This window comes from Lucilia sericata, unplaced genomic scaffold (genome assembly GCF_015586225.1).
Source record: "Lucilia sericata isolate MDLA Ls3-8-SP2 unplaced genomic scaffold, ASM1558622v1 Contig000786F_arrow, whole genome shotgun sequence".
Classification (NCBI taxonomy): domain Eukaryota; kingdom Metazoa; phylum Arthropoda; class Insecta; order Diptera; family Calliphoridae; genus Lucilia; species Lucilia sericata.
Genome location: NW_023994779.1, coordinates 72,117 through 97,500, shown reverse-complemented (window position 1 = coordinate 97,500; position 25,384 = coordinate 72,117). Strand labels below are relative to the sequence as shown.

Sequence of the window (25,384 nt, the reverse complement as noted above, 5' to 3'; positions counted from 1 at the left end):
GCTCCTCTAACTTATGGGTACCCTCGAAACAGTGTCATTTGACCAATATTGCTTGCCTAATGCACAATAAATATGATGCCAAAAGTCGAAGACTTATGAAAAGAATGGCACAGAATTTGCCATTCACTATGGTTCGGGCAGTCTATCCGGTTATTTGTCCACGGATGTGGTAAATATTGGTGGCTTGGACATTAAGCAACAAACCTTTGCTGAAGCTTTAAGTGAACCCGGTTTAGTTTTTGTGGCGGCTAAATTTGATGGTATTTTGGGATTGGGCTACAGTTCCATTTCGGTTGATGGTGTCAAACCTCCCCACTACAGCATGTACGAACAAGGTTTAATTAGCCAGCCCGTCTTTTCTTTCTACTTAAATCGTGATCCTGCTGCACCTGAGGGTGGTGAGATTATTTTTGGTGGCTCTGATCCCAACCACTATACCGGAGAATTCACTTATTTGCCGGTGACCCGTAAAGCCTATTGGCAAGTAAAAATGGATTCCGCCTCTATGGGTGATTTGCAATTGTGTCAGGGAGGTTGTCAAGTTATAGCCGATACCGGCACCTCTCTCATCGCCTTGCCTCCAAACGAAGCCACTTCTATTAATAAAGCCATTGGCGGTACTCCCATGATAGGTGGTCAGTATATAGTTTCCTGCGATTCCATACCCAATTTACCCGTTATCAAATTTGTTTTGGGTGGCAAAACTTTCGAGCTCGAAGGTAAAGATTATATTTTACGTGTAGCTCAAATGGGTAAGACCATTTGTTTGTCGGGCTTCATGGGCATTGAAATACCACCACCTAATGGTCCTTTGTGGATTTTGGGTGATGTTTTTATTGGTAAATATTATACTGAATTCGATATGGCCAATGATCGTGTTGGTTTTGCTGTAGCTAAATAAAAATTTTATGTTTAAGAGTGTGATGTTAATATGAACGATTGGTTGCTTATGGAAAAGTGGGCAATCAAAATGCAGTTTTATTTCGATATTATTTTATGTTTTCTCTCTCATTGTGTGTTGTGTTTTAAAATTAAAGCTACGTATATTAAATGGAAATAAAATTTAATCAAATATTTAAAACCTAAAAGATAGTTTTGTATGTTTAATCTAGAAATATGTACATTGCGATCGGAATGCACTGAGTATTATTGCAAAGTGTTTATTGCAAAATGATTATCGCAATCATGTTGAGAAATTCGAATATTTTTGGAAAGAATCTTCTAATCATTAAGCATTTGTTTACTTTCAGTTCTAGTTTAATCATAATTCAGTTCTAATTATATTCTATTTTAGTTCTAGTTCAGTTCAATTCAAGTTTAGTTCTAGTTCAGTTCAATTCAAGTTTAGTTCTAGTTCATTTCTGGTTCTACTTCAGTTCTGGTTCTAGTTCTTTCTTGTTCAGTTCTAGTTCAGTTCTAGCTCAGTTCTAGTTCAGTTCTAGTTCAGTTCTAGTTCAGTTCTAGTTCAGTTCTAGTTCAGTTCTATTTCAGTTCTAGTTCAGTTTTAGTTCAGTTTTAGTTCAGTTTTAGTTCAGTTTTAGTTCAGTTTTAGTTCAGTTTTAGTTCAGTTCTAGTTCAATTCTAGTTCAGTTCTAGTTCAGTTCTAGTTCAGTTCTATTTCAGTTCTAGTTCAGTTCAGTTCTAGTTCAGTTCTAATTCAGTTCTAGTTCAGTTCAGTTCTAGATCAGTTCTAGTTCAGTTCTAGTTCAGTTCTAGTTCAGTTCTAGTTCAGTTCTAGTTCAGTTCTAGTTCAGTTCTAGTTCAGTTCTAGTTCAGTTCTAGTTCAGTTCTAGTTCAGTTCTAGTTCAGTTCTAGTTCAGTTCTAGTTCAGTTCTAGTTCAGTTCTAGTTCAGTTCTAGTTCAGTTCTAGTTCAGTTCTAGTTCAGTTCTAGTTCAGTTCTAGTTCAGTACTAGTTTAATTCTAGTTCAGTTCTAGTTCAATTCTAGTTTAGTTCTAGTTCAGTTCTAGTTGAGTTTTGTTCAGTTCTATTTCAGTTCTAGTTCAGTACTAGTTTAGTTCAATTCTATTCTAGTTCAGTTCTAGTTCACTTCTAGTTCAGTTCTACTTCAGTTCTAGTTCAGTTCTAATTCAGTTCTAGTTCAGTTCAGTTCTAGATCAGTTCTAGTTCAGTTCTAGTTCAGTTCTAGTTCAGTTCTAGTTCAGTTCTAGTTCAGTTCTAGTTCAGTTCTAGTTCAGTTCTAGTTCAGTTCTAGTTCAGTTCTAGTTCTAGTTCAGTTCTAGTTCAGTTCTAGTTCAGTTCTAGTTCAGTTCTAGTTCAGTTCTAGTTCAGTTCTAGTTCAGTACGAGTTCAGTACTAGTTTAATTCTAGTTCAGTTCTAGTTCAATTCTAGTTTAGTTCAATTTCAGTTCTAGTTCAGTTTTTCTTCATAAATATATACTGATCGTCAAATAAAGCAACGAACACATTACATACTATCCACAACAAGTATGAATCAATGAGATGTTTAAAATGAGTCATGGAAATTAAAATTTTGATAAACCGGGAAGGCAAGGAGGGTAATACACACACATACTTGTTTATAAAACATTGTTTTTGTTGAATTACAAGTTGTGCACTACAAGGGATTCTTTTGAAATTATTTTAAAACATGTCAATAAATATGTATTCATATGTGTAATTAATTACACATATACAACTAATGAAAAAAATAATATTAGGAATTGGAAGACTCGAATTATTGTAAAACTGATTTCATACAATTCGATAAATTAGCAAAATGAGCAGTTTTCAAAACACTTTCAGTTTCAGATCAACGATCTATATTTGTTGGATTCAATACGTTGAAAATATCACAAATTTTAAAATAAAAGTCTTATTATCTTTCTACCATTTTAAAATTAATAAAATTAAATAGAATATAATAGAACTAACTGATCGTTTCCCAAGTGATCGAACCTAAGTTTTTTTTCAAAACTCCATTTATTCTGTAGGGTATATGTAAAAAGTTGTTGATAAATACTTGTTTTTTTTTTCATCAATCTGAGTACATTCTCAAATATTTATTTTTATTATTTTCATTAAACCGTTAACTTTTTCTTAAAAAAAAATCCATAATATTACTGATAACACATTGAACTTTTTTATTATTAAATTCAATATGTAAATTAACCCAGAATAACTTTTTTTGTAAAGTATAAATGAGTGTCTGTGTAGTCATCTAAGTACATGTGTATAAAAATGACCAGTTGTTATGACTGATACGAATTTTTTATATTGAACCCCTTTAAGGGCAAGGGATTCAAATACCATTTAATTAAAAAAAGAAACAAACAGTATTTCTAAATGAACCGGTCAAATTAAATTAGTTTTCATTGATAATGTATTGTCCCTTAAAGGATTAAACACGTCGTCTGAGATTAATTTTTAGAAACAATTCCAAAAACTTATAATATTTTCCTAAATAATTAACTTCTCATCAATATTAATATCCATTTAAATAGTATTTTTTTAATATTAACAATTTTTAGATTAAAATTTTATTGCAGCCGGGAATTTTCATGATTCTTTACTTAGTTGGGAAACCCTGTGTTAAATTTTCTGAAGTTATTTTAAAACTGTAAGTATATTTTTAGGCTTATTCAAAGTAGAACTTTTGTCCTATTATACAATGAGGATGGATAGGTGGGTAGATAGATAGATATATAGATAGATAGATAGATAGATAGATAGATAGATAGATAGATAGATAGATAGATAGATAGATGGATAGATAGATAGATAGATAGATAGATAGATAGATAGATAGATAGATAGATAGATAGATGGATAGATAGATAGATAGATAGATAGATAGATAGATAGATAGATAGATAGATAGATAGATAGATAGATAGATAGATAGATAGATAGATAGATAGATAGATAGATAGATAGATAGATAGATAGATAGATAGATAGATAGATAGATAGATAGATAGATAGATAGATAGATAGATAGATAGATTGATAGATAGATAGATAGATAGATATATAGATAGATAGATAGATAGATAGATAGATAGATAGATAGATAGATAGATAGATAGATAGATAGATAGATAGATAGATAGATAGATAGATAGATAGATAGATAGATAGATAGATAGATAGATAGATAGATAGATAGATAGATAGATAGATAGATAGATAGATAGATAGATAGATAGATAGATAGATAGATAGATAGATAGATAGATAGATAGATAGATAGATGGATAGATAGATAGATAGATAGATAGATAGATAGATAGATAGATAGATAGATAGATAGATAGATAGATAGATAGATAGATAGATAGATAGATAGATAGATAGATAGATAGATAGATAGATAGATAGATAGATAGATAGATAGATAGATAGATAGATAGATTGATGATAGATAGATAGATATATAGATAGATAGATAGATAGATAGATAGATAGATAGATAGATAGATAGATAGATAGATAGATAGATAGATAGATAGATAGATAGATAGATAGATAGATAGATAGATAGATAGATAGATAGATAGATAGATAGATAGATAGATAGATAGATAGATAGATAGATAGATAGATAGATAGATAGATAGATAGATAGATAGATAGATAGATAGATAGATAGATAGATAGATAGATAGATAGATAGATAGATAGATAGATAGATAGATAGATAGATAGATAGATAGATAGATAGATAGATAGATAGATTGACAGATAGATTGACAGATAGATTGACAGATAGATAGATAGATAGATAGATAGATAGATAGATAGATAGATAGATAGATAGATAGATAGATAGATAGATAGATAGATAGATAGATAGATAGATAGATAGATAGATAGATAGATATATATATAGATAGATAGATATATAGATAGATAGATAGATAGATAGATAGATAGATAGATAGATAGATAGATAGATAGATAGATAGATAGATAGATAGATAGATAGGATAGATAGATAGATATAAATTAGGAATGAACAGAATGGCTGCTTTAAAAGTTCATGAGTATAACATTCTCATAGAACCACTTTTTATCACAAAAAACTGGGAACAACAACAAATTCTATAAGAATGAGTCCATTTAAGGAACGTTGTCTCCATACTTGTTTCATTTGAACATACTTTTTTAATGTTTACCATAATAACGATTATTTTTATTTGTTTATCAAATAGATTAAATTATCTTATAGCGTTTAATTCAAAAAAGTGCTAAGTATTGCAACTTGGCAGTTTTTTTTTAAAAATTTTGATTTAAAACCTTTCTCGGCCAATGGGAAAAATTTAGCATGATAAGAAAAATCACACAAAATCCCAGCAAATGACAAATGCAAAATCAAATTATGAACAATTAAAAAAAATGCAACAAGAGCAGAACTTTGAACTAATTGGAAATATAGAACAACCAGACTGATTTATGAGCTCATTGCAATGGGTACGATTAAAAAATAAATACAATATAATATTTACGTTCGTGCATTTTTTGTTCAATGGAAAATAACACATGATTTCTATTTATTGTTTTTATTAATAGATGTTTCAAAGAAAATTAGAAAAATATTGTTTTCTTTATTAATATTTTACTAACTAAAATAATATTTTTGTTTACAAAATTTTATAAATTAACAAAAATTACTAAAGTAGTTATTAGTTAGTTATATCGTTCGGACGATGCGTATTTCAGAAAATAAACTAATTATTAGATTAATACTAAATAGAATTAAAGAAAATGAAACTAGACTAAAGAAAATAAAATAATACATCAGCTATTTCTATATACTTTTGAATAACTCTTTCTCTATTTTTTTTGATATGAAAATATAACAACAAATTTGTAATTAAGTTTAAAGATTATCGTAAATTATTTTCTTGTATCAGCTGTTGAAGCCTCAGATTCTGCCTCGGCAGATTCCTCTATTCGTTGTCCTCTTGCTGAGGATGGTGGTAGAGATACTTCATGTTCTTCATCCGATTCGGTGGATTCACGTATCAGTGGTGGTGTTCTTTTGTACAAATCACAGGTTTCATTTACATAACGATTGAATACATCCGGCTTATCGGCATAAACATGATGACCTGCACCAGTAACCGTTTTGATTTCTACCATAGAATTGCCACGTACAGATTTGATTTTCTCGCCAGAGGATGAATCAATCCAAGAACGACTACCGTATATGAAGGTGATGGGTATATCTTGTCTTACATCTTTGATACGATGAATCATGGGATTTTTAGCCCAACCGAAACTTTCCATCATGCTGTGGAAAGCCGATTCGCCAGTGGGGTTTTGAGCATTGCATTGGTGTATGTACTGAGGCAATAAATGTATATCATCCTCTATAGTAGGAGCAAATTTGCGCATTATATCTGGTCTAGTTTTTTGCACCACCCACTGACCAAAAGGTCCCGCTGCTCTTAAAGCCCACAAGGGATTGAGTGGTGTGAGAGCGTAAGCTATGGCTCTTACCCAAAAGGGTATTTGTTTGCTGGTCAAGGCTTCGGAGGGTTTTTCTGGAAAACCCCAAGGATCGGCCAGTATTAAATGTTTAACTCTATCCGGATATGTTAGAGCATAACTGGAGGCTATAAAACCACCCATCGAATGGCCCAACAATATCATATTACTTATATTCATTTCACGTCTCCATTCCTCTACGGATTTAACAAATTGTTTTTCACACGTCAAAGCATCATTGGAAAACTTGGGTCTTGAACTACGACCAAAACCCAAAATATCGATGGCATACACCGGACGATCTTTTGCCAAAGCATCAAAATTCATTACCCACAAGGCAACACCAGCGCCCAGGCCATGCAACATTACCAAGGGTATTTCCTTTGAATCAGTATTAAAACTAACGGTCCATATTTTATCCGATTCTCCAATGGCTGGTCCTATATCGACAAAGAACCCGCGATAGGGCGTTTTCAAAAAGGAAAGAATTTTCTTTTCCACAGCTCTTAACATGGCGGGAGAACTAGCAGTCCAATTGTATAACCATTTAAATATCCAGAAACCTTTGGGCTTGTAGTCCTTAATGGGATGAAAATAATTGAAATTGAAACTGTCATTAAAATTAGAATGTACGTTGGGGGTAAAATGGAGAGATTTAATAGTATAATGAGAAAAAAAGAACATTTTCGATAAAATCTCGATTTATAAACATTTTCTATAAATCCTAGATTTTCAGGAACTTTTCAATATACTATACATATTATTTTATCGATATAATTTCGATAAAGTGAACAGTTTTAATAATGTTCAATTAATAGATACATTTTCGATAACTCCAGATTTATAGAAAAGCTTCGATAAGTTCTCTGTTTATAGAAATTTTTCGATAGATTGTCGATTAATTTTTTACAGTGCTTTTTTATAACAATTTCATCAAATTCTAAATTTAGTGAAAATGTTTGATAAATTAAAGATTTTTATAGAAAATTTTCCATAAATTATCGTTTTTTAGACATTTTTCTATATTCGTAGAAAATGTTCGATAGATTACGGATTTTTATGGAAAAATTTCGATATGTTAGTAATTTTTATACAAAATATTCGATAAATTAAAAATTTTTATAGTAAATTTTCGATAATTTATTGATTTTTATAGAAAACTTTCGATGTATCCTCGATTTAAAGAAAATTATCGATAATTTATGGAAAATTTAAGATTTTTATAGACAAAATTTCGATTTTTATGGAAAATTTTAGATAAATTATCGATATTTATAGAAAATTTTAGATTTATTATCGGTTTTTATAGAAAATTTTCCATAAAATATCAATTTTTATGGATAATTTTCTATAAAATCTCGATTTTTATAGACAATTTTCTATAATTTTATTTTTTATTTATTTTATTTATTTATTAATATCAATACAAAGAAAGCCTTCATGGCCAATAAAATATGTATTGTAAGATTAATAACTATGTAATAGATTAATTAATTTTATATAAATACAAAATAAGATACAGTAATCATTAGATATATATATATATAGGTATATATATACTGTCATATTCATAAGAATTTATCAGAGCTTGTAGAACAAATATTGTAGTAAAAATTTATTGTACAAGCCCGTGACAAATAACCATGAGCGAGACAGATAACTATACTAGAAAAGTCGATTTGGCTCCCCAGCCATATATGTATGTATTGTCAAAAATTAAATATCAAGAAATAATAATAATAATCCTATAACCAAAGGTTGATGTAGGTTAAAAACAATGTCTAATCATGCTACTGATTTTCATTAAAAAAATCTAAGAGTTTCTTCTTATAAGTATGAGAAGAATAAGAAAATTGTTTGAGATGGTTGGGTAGTAAGCTCCAAGTATGATGGATTCTTTTTACAAAAGATCGATCAAACACAGAAAGATGTCCCAGAGGAATAAAAATTTGAATATTTCGTGTTGAGTTTATGAATGAAAATTGATTTACAAGTGATATTGGTTTACCGGATTTTATAACCTTGTAGAAATAAAGTAAAATACGTAGATTAATATAATTATTAAAACTACATTTCAAGAATACTGGAGTGAGCATCGAAGTACGATCATGCTCTAGAGCTCTTAAATTAAATACATAACGAATTACCTTTCGAACAGTTGCTTCAATAATATTAAGATTATAAGACCACGTTGCTGAAAAAACTTCGAGACAATAGTTAATTCGGGACATGATAAGTGAAAAGGCAAGTCGGCTCCTTACATGTTTGGGAGTAAACGCTCTTAACGAGTAAAGTCTTCTTAAAATAAGACAAGTTTTATTAGCAATTAAATTGATATGTTCATTAAAATTTAACTTAGAATCAATAATTACACCGAGGCATCTGAGAGATTCCACAAATAAAATTGCCTGTCCGTTAATAGATATTCTTGGAAATGAAAAAGTTCGGTTAGTTAAATTAAAACTTAAGGCCTTTGTCTTAGTTGGATTTATCTCAAGACTATTTGTATACATCCAACTAGATATTGAGTTAAGGTGAACATTCAAATTTATCTCAAAATTTTCCATATTGTCGTACTTATCTGAAAACAATAAAAATATATCATCAGCAAATATAAAGGATTGGCAAAAGCTGTTATTAAAAAGCGAGATACAGTCATTTAAATATGTGAGAAAAAATATGGGACCCAGTACGGACCCTTGAGCTACGCCAGAAGTTACATTACTAATACTAGAGTTATAACCATTGAAGGAAACGTACTGCGACCGTCCTGAAAGGTAGGAGTATATTAATTTACATGCCGGTTTTGAAAAATTAAAGTATCTTCTGAGCTTATCTACAAGAGTGGCATGATTTATGCGATCAAAAGCTTTACTGAGATCTAGTGAAATTAACGTACAATTTCTTTGGCTATCTAATTTGGTTCTAATAGATTCGGTGAGAGATAATAGTAAAGACGTAGAGTTGAGATTACGTTGGAATGCAAATTGACTAGGGTGGATTAAAGAATATTGTGCACAATAATCAAATATTTGCTTTTTCATTATATTTTCTATTATTTTGGACATAGCAGGTAAAATGCTTATGGGTCGTAAGTTTTCTTTATCAAATTTTCCGTTTTTTGGGATTGGTACGACTCGGCCTAATTTCCAGGAGGTTGGAAACTTAGAACAGGTGAAAATAGTGTTTGTAAGATACAAAAGTATAGGGGAAATGAGAGGAAAGATTATCTTTATAAATTTAATAGGAATTTTGTCATGACCTGTAGAGTTAGATTTAATTGAATTTAAAGCGATTAATATGTCATATTCTGTAACAGGAATAAAAGAAAACGAATTGGCAATGTCTTCAAAGTTGTCAAATTCAAGGTTTCCGGTATTGTCCTGCCTGAGATTGTCCAAAAAAACATTAGCTATTTCTTCCACGTCTAAATCATTGCATTCAGATTTTTTCGAATCAACGATACCCATTTTACGTATTCTATTCCATAATGTACTATTATCAGTTACACTGAACAAAGTTTCACCATATTTCCGACGTGCTTTTCTGATCACAGATTTAGTTTTATTACGTAATTTGCAGTAAGTAGACCAATTTACACTATTAGGATTTCTACGATAGGCACGATAAGCGTGATCTCTTTTTGATCTGGTTTGTAAAATTTCACTCGAGTTCATCCATTTAGAATTATTTGAATTAGATAAAATTTTTGTCGTTGGTACTAAATTATGAAGTCCTTCAATTAAACTATCTAAGGTAGATAATTGAAGATCAACATTGTTAGTATTGAAAATAGGAGATGTATTAAATTGACTAAAATACTCACTTATGTTCTCAAAATTCAGGCGATTGTAATCCTTAAATTCAATCCAGGTACTACGTAATTGAGAGGGAAATTTAATGCATAGAAAGATGAAACTATGGTAAGATGAAAAAAATGGAATTTGTATCTGGTTTTTGTAAACAACAGAAGATGGTTGACTCAGGAGAAAGTAGTCTAGCAAAGAAGTAGCATTATTAGGTGGGAAAATATGTGTAGGTAGGCAATTGTGTATACAGTGAAGGCCACATCTAGAAATTAAAGAACGTAAATTGCGTGATTTAACAATATCAAAAAGATTATGGTTAAAATCTCCCATAACAATAATATTATTGTATTGATCAAATAAGTTATTATGGATACTTTCAAATGCATTAATGTCGCCGCCGGGTAAATATACAACACCAACAATTACAGAGGTTCCATTTCCAAAAACTTCGACAAATAAAGACTCACAAACTCCATATTGTTCAGCACGAAAGAGTATGCGGTAACGAAGTTTATTAGATATGTAAAGGCAAACGCCGCCACCTCTGGTTGGGCCACTATTATTCGAAGTAGTATTCCTGATACGATCATTTCTTACAAGATTATAACCGGAAAGTGTCAACGATTGGGATATTAAGTGAGGTTTAAACCAAGTTTCTGAAACTCCAATGATGTCAAGAAGACTATTGTAGAAAAAACATTTAAATTCATCTAATTTTGTGCTGGATGCAGAGGGGCAAAGACTCTGGGCATTAATATGACCAATATTCATAACTTCAGACGAAGATGAAAGGCATTTGTTTAACATTGATTTATCCCCGGCTATAGGACCAAGATTACCATTAAGAGACATCGCATTCACGACAATACACATATATTAGTGGGAGCCAAAAAGTGATATATAAAAAGTTATTTGTAATTTTAAACATTTTCAATATGAAAAGAGCCATCTTAATATAAAAAATAAAAAATATAAGCTTACGGTATTTTACATTACAAAAGGAAAAATACAGTAAATAGATTAAGATATAGGTGTTTAGGTATACTTATTGGTAATTTAGTTTAAAATAGCTAATACATTCGTGAAAATTGAGAGACTTAACATCCTCATTAAGCATAGTAATCTTCACAAAAAGAGTTTCACGATTTATTATATTATAACCCTTTATCTTCTTATCATTTTTCAGTTTCCAACAAATTTTTAGTAATTTTTTAGCAAGGGATGAATAATTATCGTTTAAATAAACACGGGTTTCAGCAGCCCCATTTATAACATCAGACGCTTTGAGGGATTTCGATTTATAGTATTCCGAAATAACTTTATCGCGTTTAGCTATTTGGCAAAATTTAACAAGTATAGCACCATGTTTTTTAATATACATAACGTTAAGGATGTCATCAACAGCGATGTTAACTTCGAGATGGGTGCACAAGTTTTTTACAATTGAATGGAGGTCAGTTAAGTCTGTTGGAAGACCAGTTATAATTAGGTCAGCTCTATTTAAACGATGTTGAAGAACGTGGTTCTGAAGTTCCAGTTCATAAAACTTAGACTTATATAAGGTGTCATTACAATTAATTTGAGTTTTGCAGCTTGCAATTTCATCTTTTATACCCTTTAAGCTGTTGGACAGCTCTGCACGGACTTCATTTATGACTGAATCAACTTTGGATTTGATTTCAATTTGATCGCCTTTCATGTCACTAATTGAATTCTTGAGAGTTGTAAATTCTTTTCGAATTTCCGATTTAAATGCTGCATCAGAGTTATCAGGCGGGTTATCCATACACGCTTTGCAGGTATACGCTAGATTGCGGTTTTTATCCAAGGTGGTAAACAATGTTTTAGTTATATCTTCACATTCAGCGTGATACCAAGTGTCACAGGATCTACAAAGTAGGCATCGAGATCCGGAGGTACTTAAATTACAGTCACCACAAAGATATGACATCGTGTAATAAATTTTATTATAATAATTTCAACAATATATAAAAAATAGGCACTTGCAGAATATTGTTTTTTATTTTTTTATGTATAAAAATTTTTTATGTTGTTTTGTTATTGTTAAGCGGTAACAAAAGGAAAGAGGCAATAACTGAGCACATGGGATGATTTGTTTTAGTCTTTTAAAAGTTAATTTTATGAATTTTTTAGGAAAAATTAACACCACGAATGTAACTAGTTTTACTGGTATGATTTGTGAATTTTTAGCATGAAATATTTGGTAAATTTAATAAATTTTATTTTTTTTATCAAGATGGCAAATTTTATACGTTTATCTGTACATAGTGTTGCCAGATGCCAGCGAATTTTCGAATTTCATGGAAAATGTTCGATAAATACTCGATTTTGATAGAAAATTTTCCACAAATTACCGGTTTTTATAGCAAATTTTCGATATGTTATTCATATTTATAGAAAATGTTCGAGAAATTTTAAATTTTTATAGAAAATTTTCGATAATTTTTTTACATTTATAGAAAACTTTCGATGTATTCTCGATTTAAAGAAAATTATCAATAATTTTTAGAAAATGTTCAAATTTTATAGAAAAATTTCGATAACTTATCAATTTTTATAGACAATTTTAGAAATTAATAGAAAATTTTTGAATAATTATCGATTTTTAAATAAAATGTTCGATAAATGATCTTTTTATAGAAATTTTTCGATAAGTTCTCAATTTATAGAAAGTTTTCGATAAATTCTAGATTTTAATAGAAAACTTTCGATAAATTTTCAATTTATAGCAATTTTTCGATAAATCTATTTATAGAATATTTTTGATAAATTATCTATTTATAGAATATTTTCGTAAATTCTCGATTTTTATAGAAAATTTTCTATAAATTATTGATTTTTATATTTTATAGAAAATTTTCGATAAATTATCGAAAATTATAGAATTTATTTTTATAGAATTTTTGAAAGATTTTTTTATAAAACATTTTTAATATATTTTCTTTTTATTTAAAGAAAATTTTTGATCAATTCTCGATTTTTAGGAAATTTTCGATAAGTTTTCTAATTTTTATAAAAATTAGGTAGGTACTCTAAAAGTGCCACCTTTAGATTAAGAACAACATTAACATGGTCAGCGAACAAATCTTAAACTTTAAGCTGTTTACGAAACCATTATTTTTGTATGTTAAAATCATCACCCCAAAAGCCACGCTCCTACCCTCCCATTCACAAACTCTTATAACAACAAATAAATGTTTAAACAATTTAATAAAAATTCTAAAACGCAATGACACTTGTCTGCAAAGAATTGAACTTTGATCTGTCGACTCAACCGGTAAATAACAAAAATTCTTAAGGCAGCAACAACAATAATAATAATAAAAACATTAATAAAAAAAAAACTATAATTGTAACAATCTTATCTAATAATAATTTCTTTTTAAAGAAATGACTTGACAGAAAGAATAACACAGAAGAAATGTAAAAAAGTAAATAGAAAAATTTGCAAAAATTACTCAACATAAATTAAAATAAAAACCACAAATTCTACACAATACGATTAAACTTTAATAATATTTAAATACACGTTGTATTTTATAACAATTTTAATAATAAATTTTACAAATCTTTAAAATAATTTCTAACTTTTCTTAACACTTTGTTTTGGCTTACCTCTACGTCCATAGTAGTTTGACAAATATTTGCCTGCTCTGTTGCCAATGTCATTGCTGCTGTTGTTTAGATGATCTTTATTTTTATTGTTATTTCCTTAATTATTTATTTATTTTAAGTTAATGTTTTTTTTCTGTATAAAACACTGCACTTCTTTTTACATTTGTATTTTTGACTCTTTGCTCGTACAAATACAATTTTTTTATTTTGCTAATGTCAATGTTCTAAACAATTTCACAATGTTTTTGGAAATGTTAATCATAAAATGTGCTTTTATCATAAAATTTGCAAAAAAAATAGTTATTTAAACAATTAACCGGTTAAAAGTTATAAAACTGTTTGATCACAATGACTTTTAGAAAATAATACTTTTATTTTATATTAATTATTATTTTTTTTAATTTGTAATTAGACCCCCACTAGTGTGTTTACTCCACAGTGTTAGAATTTTAATTGCGTCTATAATACATGAATTCCATACTATTTTATTTATATTTTTTTGTTATGTTTTTTTTTCTTCAATTACATTTTAAAGTAATCATATGTAGTTGTGTTGTTATTTTTATCGTTTTTTTTTGTTTGTTTTTTAGTTACTTTTATGATTTTCTATTATTCTTTTGCCTTTCTTTTCCTGACAAATTAGTATTGCCAACTTGCATTGAGAACTTTCTATTAGAACAATTCTCCTCTAGTTAAAAACCATTTGTAGCAACACTGTAAGAGGTGTAATTTTAGTTGCGTAACGGCTAGAATTGTTTTAAATATGCACAATGGAAAATTTAATTCCAATTTTTTTGAAATTCTTGATTTATTTAACATTTTTTGTTTGATTTATAGAAAATTTGTGAAAAATTCTCAATATATAGAAAACTTTTGATTAAAACTCAATTTTTATACAAAATTATTGATAAATTCTTTATGAAAATTTTTTTTGACGATAAATTCTCGATTTTTATAGAAAATTGTCGATAAATTCTAAATTTTTATGGAAAATTTTCGATAAATTCTCAATTTTTATAGAAAATTTTCGATAAATTCTCAATTTTTATAGAAAATTGTCGATAAATTCTCAATTTTTATAGAAAATTTTCGATAAATTCTCAATTTTTATAGAAAATTTTCGATAATTTCTCAATTTTTATAAAAAATTTTCGATAAATTCTGAGTTTTTATAAAAAATTTTCGATAAATTCTCAATTTTTTTAGAAAATGTTCTATAAATGATCGATTTTTATAGAAAATTTTCGACAAATTTTAAATTTTAATAAAAGTTTTTCGATTTAATTTAAGTTTTTGTAGAAAATTTCTATAAATTTCTTGATTTTTAGAGAAATATTTCGAAAAATTTTGGAATTTTATAGAAAATTTTAGATAAATTCTCCAGTTTTATAGAAAATGTTCGATAAATTTAAATTTTTATAGAAATTTTTAGATAAGTTTTCTCTTTTTATTATAAAATTTAGATCAATTTTCTATTTTTACAGAAAATTTTCCATAATTTTTAAATTTATAAAAAATTTTAAATAAATTTCTTTTTTACATAAAATTTTTGATAAAATTCTCTTTTTATAAAAATTTTTGATAAAATTCCCTTGTTATAGAAAATGTTCGATACAATTTTCTTTTTATATAAAATTTTCGTTAAAATTCTCTTTTTATAGAAAATTTTTGATAAATTCTCGATTTTTATAGAAAATTTTTGATAAATTCTCGATTTTTATAGAAAATTTTTGATAAATTTACGTTTTTTATAGAAAAATTTCGATAAATTCGATTTTTACAGAAAGATTTTGATAAATTCTCGATAAAATTGTCTTTTTATAGAAAATTTCTGATAAATTCCCGATTTTTATAGAAAATTTTCGATAAATTCTCGATAAAATTCTCTTTTTATAGAAAATTCTAGATAAAATTCTCTTTTTATAAAAAATTTTTGATAAAATTCTCTTTTTATAAAAAATTTTTGATAAATTTTCGATTGTCATAGAAAATTTTAAATAAATTTTCAATTTTTATAGAAATTTTTCGATTTTTAAAGATAATTTTCGATTTTTATAGAAACTTTTCGATTTTTTATAGAAACTTTTCGATAAAATTCTCTTTTTATAGAAAATTTTCATTAAACATCTCTTTCTATAGAAAATTTTCATTAAAATTCTCTTTCTAAAGAAAATGTTCTTTAAAATTCTCTTTCTAAAGAAAATTATCGATAAATTCTCTCTGTCGCTGCTGTTTGGAGTAAAATTTTCAAAATTTTAAAGTTTTAATTGTTTTTTATTGTTTTAGTATTTGTGGCTTATCAACATAATGCTGTAAAGCCTTTCTTTTTAGAAAATCATTTTGCAAATTTCTTTTATGAGCAAAGTTTAATTAAATTAAACCAAAAATAAAAGAAAAATCAATCCTTTTGGGAAAAAATGAAAATTATTTTCATAAGCAATAGATTTTATTAAATTTTTGAAAAAATAATGCTCAGTATATACAATTTTTTTACTTAATACTTATTTTTTTTTTTAAATAATAAGAGTTTATATTAATATAGTGGTATCGCAATATAAAGAATAATTATTAATAATAAAAAAATATTTGTTTGTATATAGAGAAGAAAAGCTTAAATTTAATAATAAAGATAGTTTTATATACAATATTAAAGTTATTAAGTATTATTAACAGAAAAGAGAGAAGGGAAAGAGAGGGTTTTGTTTTGTTATTTTCAATATAACAATAAAAAATAGTATAAAATTATAACAATATTTTAATAAAAAAGAACTAAAATAAGGGAAAAGTGTGGGTATATATTTGAGAAATTTTAATTAGTCGAACGGGAGTTTTGTTTGTGGTAACCAAAAGTGTGACGTAGAAAAAAAAACTAAATACTTGTTGAAAACTTTAAGTCAGGCATGGAAAATGCCATAATTTAGTACTTTTTGATATCCGCGGTAACTCCACAACATTTGCGGTACTTTTTCTAACTTATAAACTTTTGATAAGTAGTTCAGTTTACAGTCTAGTCTATAGTCTAGAGAAAATTAGTAATTTTTTATTAGTACTATTTCAAAATTTCAATTATCCATGCCTGCTTTAAGCCCTTTTATTGTAAATATTTTCTGGATACTGTCTTAAATAAGTATTTGTTTGTTCTTTTTTTTACTGCTGCTTTTACTAAGATTTAGTTGTCTTTAGGCCTCTACACTATTTACACTACATTGAGAACTAATATCGAAATCGGACACAGAATCCGAACCATAACCAGCACCATTTCCATTACCAGCCGATGCCGTAGTACCGGCACCATTATATGAATGTGGTCCCAACGGTGTGGCATTGTGTGCAGATCTTGGCTTTAGTACGTCTGGTATATAGATCGGTGCTGGGCCGGCAATTTCCACTATACTGGGACGTCTGGCCTGGGTGCAACGTTTAATGGGTGACATAAATGTAAAGAGCGTTAGTGTTATAACTAGAGTAATAATCAATATTATAGCTCTTGCCATGCCGGAACCACGTATAGCCGATATCATGGCCATTATAAGTAAAAGTATTATAATGGAAAATTTCGTCATAGTAACGGCAGTTGAATGGATTTTACCGCCATTGCGGGAGATCATATTAGAAGGTCCATAGGCAAAATATAAATTATGACGATCCACAAAGTGCTTAAAGCTTATATAAACCATGGCGAAGGGCATTATGAGAGGACAGAAAACACTGTAAACAATTGAAATAGTAAACACCAAAGTTGTCCAGGCATAGTGGGTGCCAAAGGGAAATTCCAGTAAAATTGATTTGCGTATGTAGGGAGTCTCAGCCTTCGACTTAGCCGTTATCAACATCCAGATATAAACTATCAATTCCGGAAAACGTAACAATTCCAAAGAGGTACCAATAAAACCAGCCGTTATAATATAATTGACATAAAATGAACCACGATCAGGCACAAAAATACACTGCCACCTCAACGTATCATTACTAACCGACCACTCGAGCAAAGCCTGGGCGGATGTTAAACCCAAAGAGGGTAATATTAAAATCATTAATAATAAATAAACAAAACATTTAGTCATTATCGAGTAATTTTGTTTCGATTTCGTATAATGACTCATCCATTTATCGGAAAAGGCCACAATAACCGGCATCAACACAGACAGCGTCCACAACATCAATGTGGGCAAGAATTCCGATACCAAGGGTGAAAGTTTTGTGATTTTATCTTTTGCCAGGTGTATACTGTCTAATAAGTTGACAACCATGGCGGGCGTGGTTAAAAAGAATAATATTACGAAGAGTAAAATATTAACAATGGCCCATTTCAGCAGCCAATGGGTACGGCTGACACTTAAATTTTCCCAAAATAGATCATCTGGTGAGGGTGCAAATGTGAGACTCCATTGACGATAGGTACCGGGTGTAAAATGTGCCACTATGTTTTGTGCTTCCTGTACCGTGGATACAGTAAGAAAAGCTATGCCTAAAGGTTCATTAAGAGCTGCAGCTCGAAGACGTGCCACATCTCCATGTAGATTACGTTCTTCACGTTGATAATAATCATAGGCATTCTCGGTTTTACACTTGCAAAATTCGGGGCGAACCTGGAATTTAAAAGGAATTTATTTTTGTAAAAAAAAAAAAATTAAAAAATATTTTTTTTTTGCAAAAACTTAAGAAAGCTTGTTTTAGAAAAAAATTTTTTGATAAAAGTTCAAAATTTTATTAAGAACATTTTTGATGATTTAGTAATATGAAGCTAACTCTTTTAAATTTTCAGATTTTTCAAATATTTTTTTAAAAGTGAGAGTGATAAAAACATTATTTAACTCACAGTCAAAGTATCCTTATCTCGATGATGTTCACAATAGATTTTTGCATCTAAAACCCGTTCATATTCCGCCGTTCGCACATTTAATTTCGATATATTATAGGCTACCTGAACATCTTCTATATTAACATCAGGAAATAGTTCTTGTATATAGTTTCTAATCACTGTCTTATTGCGATCATTATGCGAGATATTTGTTATCATAATCGTGCGAGTGGCAGCCTTTTTAAATGCATTACGACCCGAGGAACGACGCATAATCAGTACAATTAAAGGCACATATATAATGGTAACAATAACATGAACCCAAAGCCAGGCGGAATCAGGTGATAAATTAGCCATTGTAGTGCGACCGAATGCATTAACATCATACTCATCAGAACCATTGAGAAAATTCACTGGCAAGATAACCACCAAAGAAACAGCTGTTACTATGGCCATTACCAACATTAGATGTTTTTGAAACGACAAATAGTAGACAGCATCGGGTCCAGTGTGCAAAAGTATTTGTTCTTTACGTAATTTAAATGTTATAATGATCCATGAAAATATACCCTGATCGTATTGTATGGGCGACAGTGGTGTTGAATCGGTTGTATTGGACGTAATGCTACCTCTGGGTTCATCTAAACCATTAGGACTTGTTGTTCCCGCAGAATTCGTAATGCTGCTCTGACGTTGATGTGAACTATTCGAGGAGTGAGGTTGTTCTATCATAGATGTTCCTCGTGAATAGAATACTTCAGTCCAACGTTTCCTACTGCCATTCGCATTAACTAAGGCCAAACGACCATAGTCGCCTGCCTGATGTCTTAACACAGTGAAGAGTACGATTAGCAGAGTCCATGCTAAAACGTTGAGAATTAATGTTTCAGGTATGCCATTGTAGGCATTTGTGATTAATGATGTTTTGTTAATTGCATTACAGCCATATTTTGCGTCATCGTCCCAGGCCCGTAAATTAAATAGACTCTCCATTTTCGTTGTGATATTTTCACTTTGTGTTGATTTTGCGTTAAAACGCAAGTTTAAAAGTTAAAGTAAGATGTCTAGGGAGAGAAAAGAAAAAGGTTGTTGTTATAGAAATGGTATAATGGAAAAGACTAAAATATGTCATAGATAGATAGATAGATAGATAGATAGATAGATAGATAAATAGATAGATAGATAGATAGATAGATAGATAGATAGATAGATAGATAGATAGATAGATAGATAGATGGATAGATGGATAGATGGATAGATAGATAGATAGATAGATAGATAGATAGATAGATAGATAGATAGATAGATAGATAGATAGATAGATAGATAGATAGATAGATAGATAGATAGATAGATATATAGATAGATAGATAGATAGATAGATAGATAGATAGATAGATAGATAGATAGATAGATAGATAGATAGATAGATAGATAGATAGATAGATAGATAGATAGATAGATAGATAGATAGATAGATAGATAGATAGATAGATAGATAGATAGATAGATAGATAGATAGATAGATAGATAGATAGATAGATAGATAGATAGATAGATAGATAGATAGATAGATAGATAGATAGATAGATAGATAGATAGATAGATAGATAGAATGATAGATAGATAGATAGATAGATAGATAGATAGATAGATAGATAGATAGATAGATAGATAGATAGATAGATAGATAGATAGATAGATAGATAGATAGATAGATAGATAGATAGATAGATAGATAGATAGATAGATAGATAGATAGATAGATAGATAGATAGATAGATAGATGGATAGGTAGATAGATAGATAGATAGATAGATAGATAGATAGATAGATAGATAGATAGATAGATAGATAGATAGATAGATAGATAGATAGATGGATAGGTAGATAGATAGATAGATAGATAGATAGATAGATAGATAGATAGATAGATAGATAGATAGATGATAGATAGATAGATAGATAGATAGATAGATAGATAGATAGATAGATAGATAGATAGATAGATAGATAGATAGATAGATAGATAGATAGATAGATAGATAGATAGATAGGTAGATAGATAGATAGATAGATAGATAGATAGATAGATAGATAGATAGATAGATAGATAGATAGATAGATAGATAGATAGATAGATAGATAGATATATAGATAGATAGATAGATAGATAGATAGATAGATAGATAGAAGATAGATAGATAGATAGATAGATAGATAGATAGATAGATAGATAGATAGATAGATAGATAGATAGATAGATAGATAGATAGATAGAATGATAGATAGATAGATAGATAGATAGATAGATAGATAGATAGATAGATAGATAGATAGATAGATAGATAGATAGATAGATAGATAGATAGATAGATAGATAGATAGATAGATAGATAGATAGATAAATAAATAAATAAATAAATAAATAGATAAATGGAACATGTTTATAAAGTAAAGTGTTTTATTCAGTTAACTCGTAGTTTGAAATTAAAATAAAACTATTGCCTTAATAAAATAATATTGTCAGTTCAATTGCACTCTTTATAATAATTATTTTTCTAATAATTTTGCATGTTTTGTAATAAATCAAAAGAATTCCATACAATTTCATTTAATACTCACATTTATTTTATCAAATTGGGTCAGATGACTAAACATTACAATTAAATTATAAATCATTTAAATGTGTAGTATATTTATTCTAAAGTTATAGGACATATAAACTTGTAGAATGGAAATTTTTAGTAGATAATATACATAAATAATAGGTTTTTAAAATTGTGAAAGGTTGGAATATTACTTTAATTTAGACCTAATATACACCTTGTTTTAATTTTCTTTGCAGATACTTTTCTTTTTTTGTTTTTCTTTCTTTTATTTTGATATTAAAAAAAAAATAATTTCTTTTTATCAGCGGAAAATGGTGTGTAAAAAGTTAATATTTAAATAGATTTCAAAAATGATAATGATAAATTAAATATATTTATTTATTTAATTTTATCTTTAATTAGATATTTGCGTTGAGACTGATAACATTTTCAGTAAAAAAGAACATTGTTTGTGTTATCAAGGGAACTACTGTAATTGTAACATTAATGATTAAGAGCTGCCAATTATTATAAACTTGTATAATAAAAGAAAAATCTTTTTTCTTCTATTAAGAAACACAAATCAAAACAGCTTCCTTGGTAAAATTTTAACTTTAAAGATATTAAAATTTATTTAAGTATTTTGAAGGAAATTCTAACATGACAAGTAAGTTGAGGTTGTATTTATAAAAATGGAACGACTTAATTTTGATTGATGGATTGAACTTGGTGTTTATGAATATAAATTTCAAATAACACAGTTTGGCGGTATATCTTTAGATATTATTTTTTTCAAAATGAGGTACGATATGGTAATAACGCGTGAGATAGGTTTAAATATTTCTAAGGGCATAATAAGCAAAAACTAATTTCGATAGGAAAATATAGCAAATAAAGTAATACACCCTGTTACCTACCTACCTACCCTACCTACCTATTCTAATCTATCTATCTAGCTAGCGAGCGTAGCGAGGCGCAGGCGAGCGAGCGAGCGAGCTAGCGAGCGAGGAGCGAGCGAGCGAGCGAGCGGAGCGAGCGAGCGAGCGAGCGAGCGAGCGAGCGAGCGAGAAGCGAGCGAGCTAGCGAGCGAGCGAGCGAGCGAGCGAGCGAGCGAGCGAGCGAGCGAGCGAGCGAGCGGCGAGCGAGCGAGCGAGCGAGCGAAGCGAGCGAGCGAGCGAGCGAGCGAGCGAGCGAGCGAGCGAGCGAGCGAGCTAGGAGCGAGCGAGCGAGAGCGAGCGAGCGAGCGAGAGCGAGAGCGAGCGAGCGAGCGAGCGAGCGAGCGAGAGCGAGCGAGCGAGCGAGCGAGCGAGCGAGCGAGGAGGCGAGCGAGCGAGCGAGCGAGCGAGCGAGCGAGCGAGCGAGCGAAGCGAGCGAGCGAGCGAGCGAGCGAGGAGCGAGCTAGCGAGCGAGCGATGCGAGCGAGCGAGCGGAGCGAGCGAGGAGCGAGCGGGCGAGCGAGCGAGCGAGCGAGCGAGCGAGCGAGCGAGGAGCGAGCGAGCGAGCGAGCGAGGCGAGCGAGCGAGCGAGCGAGCGAGGAGCGAGCTAGCGAGCGAGCGAGCGAGCGAGCGAGCGAGGGGAGCGAGCGGGCGAGCGAGCGAGCGAGCGAGCGAGCGAGCGAGCGAGCGAGCTATCTATCATCTATCTATCGATCTATCTATCTATCATCATCTATCTATCTATCTATCTACTATCTATCTATCATCTATCTATCTATTTTTCTATCCTTATTGAATTTTTAAACTTTGACTTACTTTTCTTACTGGGAAACCCTACAACTAAACCATTATAATGGCGTCTGTATGTAGAATGATGTTTGTTAATCTCCCTCTATAAAAAAACAAAAATTAACAAAATTTAATGAAAAGATAAAAGAAGTGATTTCCTTGATTTTAAAGGGCAGTAAATTAATAAATAAAGAAGTGACACATGAACAACATTTAGCTATTTAATTTATAAATAAGGGCTCAACAAATTTGAAATTCGAATTTATGAAATTTGAAAAAAAGTGCAACGTATCCAAAATGTTATTGTTTGTTTCTTTAACCAAACAAAAAGAAACAATGTTTACTTAATACCTATTAGAGAATGAGTTGAAATATATGAATCATCAACTAGACATAGAGACGAGTTTTTTTTTTGTGAATATTTGTTGGCTACAAGTATTTGACCAAGGTAATAATATTGAAAAAAACACTTGGATGTGAAATATGAAACTTAAAGATTAAAAATAAAAATACTGCATAAAAAGTACACTTTTTTAATTGCAATTGGGAAGGGGAGGAAGAGGGTGCCGCAGACAGAGAGTTATTACAAAAATAGTTTAGTTTTTGTAAGAGAAGTCAATGATTGTAAAACAGCAGCAAGTAGAAAACAAGAGGGTAATGATTGCAAAAACAAATAACAATACTCCCTTCTATCCCCCCTTCAGACAGACATTAACAATATTTTATTACAAACCATAAAAGTACCATCATAGTAGGAGAAGAAATAAATAAATAGAAATAAGGAAGTGGAAAATCAATTGATTGAATTGTAGTCTTTGATTTGAACATTTTTTAGAGTAACAATTGCAGTTACGATCTTTTTTTCTTGTTTTATTTTTAATTCTTCTTATTTTTTACCTTAAACCACAAATTACCATATTATGTTACGAATAAAACCAAAGAATTTTTATTAACTAAAATGAAATAAATTTCTAAAGTTGCAAAAAACGCCACGCATTTAAATTTAGTTGTAAGATTTATTACATTTTATTTGGTAGCAAATTTGCAAATCATTTACGTTGTCTTTTTTTCGTTGACACAATCAAACTTTTTGCGTTATTATTAAATATTTTTTATTTCCCTTTAAAACACTTTCACTATTTTCTTTTGTATTTACCTTTTTTTGTTGTTTTATGTGTAACGCTTTGTTTGGTATAAAAATTTGTTATTATTTATGTGTTTCTATTATTTTAAGTTTTAATTACTTGATTTTAATAGCGTTGTTAACATTTTTCTTTCTACTTATTATTGTTGTTTGCTTTGTGAAAATAGTAAAAAACTGAAATCGCAAAACATATGTCTTTGACAGTGTTGTTAATAATGTTAATAATAACAGCTAGCAAAACACTGCCGGCTGTCATTATTAGCGGGTTTTACAAAAAAATATGTATAAATAGCTTACGACAATTTTAAATAATATGCAAAGGTTATTTATTTATTAAAAAACTAAAATCTTTAATTTTACGTTCCAGTTATTTCATTATTTCTTTTAAATTAATTAAATTTATAAATATTTTAAGCGATTTTTATAGCAGTGTTTATAGAAGTTACCAACACTGGTCTTAGTGTTTCCAATTAGTCTACACAATTGCATATCTTAGTATATACATGTTACTTTTTAATGTAACTCTGTTTAGCAATTCACAATAGTAGCTAGCGGAGACAAGCAACAAAATAACAGATTTGAAATATTTAAATGTAGAAGAGAATTATTTAACATATTATGATAAAACTCGAGAAACGATTTACAGAGAAATAGAAATAGATAATAGATGAATTTAAAGGATCGAACTAGAACTGAACTAGAACTGAACTAGAACTGAACTAGAACTGAACTAGAACTGAACTGAACTGAACTAGAACTGAACTAGAACTAGAACTGAACTAGAACTGAACTAGAACTGAACTAGAACTGAACTAGAACTGAACTAGAACTGAACTAGAACTGAATTAGAACTGAACTAGAACTGAACTAGAACTGAATTAGAACTGAACTAGAAGTGAACTAGAACTGAACCAGAACTGAACTAGAACTGAACTAAAATGAACTAAAACTGAACAAGAACTGAACTAGAACTGAACTAGATCTGAACTAGAACTGAACTAGAACTGAACTAGAACTGAACTAGAACTGAACTAAACTGAACTAACTGAACTAGAACTGAACTAGAACTGAACTAGAACTGAATTAGAACTGAACTTGAACTGAACTAGAACTGAACTAGAACTGAACTAGAACTGAACTAGAACTGAACTAGAACTGAACTAGAACTGAACTAGAACTGAACTAGAACTGAACTAGAACTGAACTAGAACTGAACTAGAACTGAAC

At 29.6% G+C, this 25,384-nt stretch overlaps 4 protein-coding genes across 6 annotated transcripts in view; 1 reads left to right on the top strand and 3 right to left on the bottom strand.

The window, feature by feature from the left end:
• The window catches only part of LOC119608085 (lysosomal aspartic protease), a 1,718-nt gene extending 630 nt beyond the window's left edge, over positions 1-1,088 (top strand). Inside the window, 2 exon segments of the mRNA XM_037962347.1 lie at positions 1-78; positions 81-1,088. The exon segment at positions 1-78 is cut by the window's left edge and continues 279 nt beyond it. Of these exon segments, the coding sequence (XP_037818275.1) occupies positions 1-78; positions 81-901 (899 nt within the window). The 3' untranslated portion in view covers positions 902-1,088.
• Positions 1,089-5,798: 4,710 nt separating this feature from the next.
• LOC119608078 ((Lyso)-N-acylphosphatidylethanolamine lipase) lies at positions 5,799-14,482 on the bottom strand. Of its 2 annotated transcripts, none has more exons than XM_037962340.1 (2): positions 13,898-14,482; positions 5,799-7,062 (listed from the first exon to the last, which is right to left on the bottom strand). In XM_037962340.1, exon 2 carries the CDS (start codon positions 6,963-6,965, stop codon positions 5,859-5,861), a length of 1,107 nt encoding a protein of 368 aa, XP_037818268.1. In that variant the 5' UTR covers positions 6,966-7,062; positions 13,898-14,482; the 3' UTR covers positions 5,799-5,858. The 2 variants fall into 2 exon arrangements, with proteins under 2 accessions (XP_037818268.1, XP_037818267.1); XM_037962339.1 differs by having other exon boundaries at positions 5,799-7,031; positions 13,898-14,481.
• Positions 7,843-11,172, bottom strand: LOC119608077. The gene is made up of 2 exons (XM_037962338.1): positions 10,279-11,172; positions 7,843-9,033 (listed from the first exon to the last, which is right to left on the bottom strand). Exons 1-2 carry the CDS (start codon positions 11,132-11,134, stop codon positions 8,243-8,245), a joined length of 1,647 nt encoding a protein of 548 aa, XP_037818266.1. The 5' UTR covers positions 11,135-11,172; the 3' UTR covers positions 7,843-8,242.
• Positions 14,483-16,301: 1,819 nt separating the features above from the next.
• On the bottom strand, positions 16,302-24,352 carry LOC119608082 (CSC1-like protein 1). 2 transcript variants are annotated; one of them, XM_037962345.1, is made up of 3 exons: positions 23,041-23,116; positions 18,717-19,762; positions 16,302-18,486 (listed from the first exon to the last, which is right to left on the bottom strand). In XM_037962345.1, the coding sequence occupies exons 2-3, from the start codon at positions 19,689-19,691 to the stop codon at positions 17,077-17,079; spliced, it is 2,385 nt and encodes a 794-aa protein (XP_037818273.1). In that variant the 5' UTR covers positions 19,692-19,762; positions 23,041-23,116; the 3' UTR covers positions 16,302-17,076. The 2 variants fall into 2 exon arrangements, with proteins under 2 accessions (XP_037818273.1, XP_037818272.1); XM_037962344.1 differs by lacking the exon at positions 23,041-23,116 and adding an exon at positions 24,170-24,352 and having other exon boundaries at positions 16,307-18,486.
• Between the last annotated feature and the right edge of the window lie 1,032 nt (positions 24,353-25,384).